The sequence below is a fragment of the Ursus americanus genome, chromosome 14 (genome assembly GCF_024610735.1).
Source record: "Ursus americanus isolate L20-20 chromosome 14, mUrsAme1.1.p, whole genome shotgun sequence".
Taxonomy (NCBI): Eukaryota; Metazoa; Chordata; class Mammalia; order Carnivora; family Ursidae; genus Ursus; species Ursus americanus.
In genome coordinates, this window is record NC_142140.1 from 47878244 (window position 1) to 47880912 (window position 2669).

Here is a 2669-nt window from a genome sequence, read left to right on the forward strand (position 1 = left end):
ACCATGGATTCATGAGGAGCCCTGCAGAGATCAGAACAACTCCCTACCCTATAACCTCCTCGATAATAAAGAAGCTACATTAAGCCATTTTATTTTAGGATGCTTTGTATGTAGCAATAGCTAACTGATATAGTAATCAAATTAGGCAGAAATGATATTGTCTGTAATAATCTGATTCTTTTTATTCTGGACCTCTTATCTGATAAGTGAAAGTAGCATTCATGATTACTCTGTTCTTCAAGTTTATCTCACTTGTTATAACTGTGTTAAAAAAATGACTCCACTGAGGTCCCTTAGAGGTAACATGGAGAGGTTGGAAGGACATGCCTGTGTGCCCACAACTTGTGGCTCTGAATCACACACCTGGACAGGAATCCAAGCCTCCTGGTGAGTCATCCTGTGGTTATAAGGATGATACATAATTGATGATACTGATGTTCATTTGCTGCCCCGTTAGAGGTTAGGGCAGCATTTTGAATAGTGGGAGGTATTTCATGTAGAGAAATGGAAGGAATCATATTTGTCTGTAGCACTGGAAAATTTCAACCAGAATCCAGAAAATAATTTAATAAAACCACAAATATGCCAACAGTCTTTCATTCTAATGAATACTCCTTACAAACATACCCTGATATTCCATAATCCAATGAGTAGATGAAATGCCTGAGAAAGAAATATTTTGCGTAGAAATAAATGTATTATTTAATATTTTGCTTCATCATCGTTAAAGTCAAGTGTGAGTCTAAGGTAATATTATGTTAATCTCTTGTTTTCCATATTTGTCTTTCTGTGTAGATTTCCCTTGGAGACAAGTATTTTGCCAGTGACAATGGGAGGCATGGTGGACACAAACTGTGTAACAAAAGGATCCTAATATGTAGAAAAGTCCCCATGAGCAGCTAGAACCACCAGTACATCAAAGTCTGCATTCCCAGGATGAGCAGTGAAGGTAGTGAGATACAAAGGAATCATGTTCACAAAATGAAGCACATGGTCTCAGATTTTTCTCTGTCATAAACTTACATAAACAGCTGTGGTGACCAAGAGTAGATTTTCCAAGGAAGTAGTATTCAGTCGAACAAAAGAAAAAATACTCACTATCATATATTTTATTTAAGAAGAAATTACTCTTAGTAGATCCATGTAGTTCTTTGAAATAAGTGAAAATTTCCAAATATTTCACATCCAAGGTTAGCAATAACTGACAGAGTAGGAAAATGACAAAGGGAAAATCTCGCATATCAAAGATATCACAAAGCTTAATAAGTGTGTTATATAAATCATACAGAGAGAACCAAATAAAACAAAAAAGAAATTCCAAGGAAAGTTAGAAGAGGCATGTTCTACTTTCACAATCTGATCAAAGTATCTCAACATTTGGCTCAGGCTTTGGGCCCTGCAATTGTGGTCACTTCTTCAGCCCCAGGAGGATTGGCCCTTTCAGAGCTGCCATCCCAGAGAATCTCATCAGAGCCCCCTTTATGTCTTTGTTCCTCAGGCTGTAGATGAAGGGGTTCAGCATGGGCGTGACCACCGTGTACATCACTGAGGCCACTGCACTAGATTGGGAACTCTGGGGAGCAGCAGAGCTAAGGTACACTCCTAGGCTTGTACAATAAAATAAGGAGACAACTGAGAGGTGAGATGCACAGGTAGAAAATGCTTTATACTTGCCCCGAGCTGATGAGATTCCACATATGGAGGAAACTATTTTAGAGTAAGAGTAAATAATCCCAACGAATGTACCACCTCCTAGCAATATAGCTGCAAAACCTATCACCATGTTATTGAGAAAGGTATTAGAACAGGCAAGTTGGATCATCTGATTGAGTTCACAGAAAAAGTGGGGGATGTGGAAGTGTGTACAGAAGGACAGCCGTAACATCATTAAACTTTGTAACAAGGAATTCACGATGTTCATGATCCAGGACACCAGAACCAGCATTGCACAGACCTGGGGGTTCATGATGACCATGTAGTGTAGAGGGTGACAGATGGCCACTAAACGGTCATAGGCCATCACAGCCAGGAGAAAGGCATCTAATCCAAGAAAGAGTATGAGAAAGCACATCTGAGTGAGGCAGCCTTCATAGGTTATGACATGGCTCTGAATCTGGATGTTCTGGAGCATACTGGGGACAGTGGTGGAGGTGAAACAGATGTCCACAAAGGACAGGTTGGCCAGGAAGAAGTACATGGGGGTGTGGAGGTGGGAGTCAGAGCTGACAGCCAGGATGATGAGCAGGTTTCCAAACACAGTGATCAGGTACATGGAGAGGAAAAGCGCAAATAGGAGGGGCTGTACTTCTGGTTCCTCTGAAAATCCCAGAAGAAGAAATTCTGAAATTCCTGTATAGTTTCCTGGGTCCATTTGGTGGAGGCAGCTGCCAGTACAGGGGAAAATAACATGACTAATTTTCACACAAATGGACATTGCTTACATTGTGGAAATGTTACAATTTGTAGTTTCCAGGCTAGAAACTAACTTTAATATTTTGTGAATGGATCTGGACCCCTTGAGGGGATCCCTACTTTCTCTCTGATTAGCAATCCCCATCCCAAGATCAGATGTACCTCCAAAGGTCAGGTATTTTATGTTTCAGTAAGAAATTATATCATGCATTTGAGGAATACATAGAGTGCTGACCATATTTCCAGCATTTCCTAGT

At 40.3% G+C, this 2669-nt stretch overlaps 1 protein-coding gene across 1 annotated transcript; it reads right to left on the minus strand.

The window, feature by feature from the left end:
• Positions 1–1408: 1408 nt before the first annotated feature.
• On the minus strand, positions 1409–2371 carry LOC123796221 (olfactory receptor-like protein OLF4). Its single transcript, XM_045803638.2, has one exon. It carries the CDS (start codon positions 2369–2371, stop codon positions 1409–1411), a length of 963 nt encoding a protein of 320 aa, XP_045659594.2.
• Between the last annotated feature and the right edge of the window lie 298 nt (positions 2372–2669).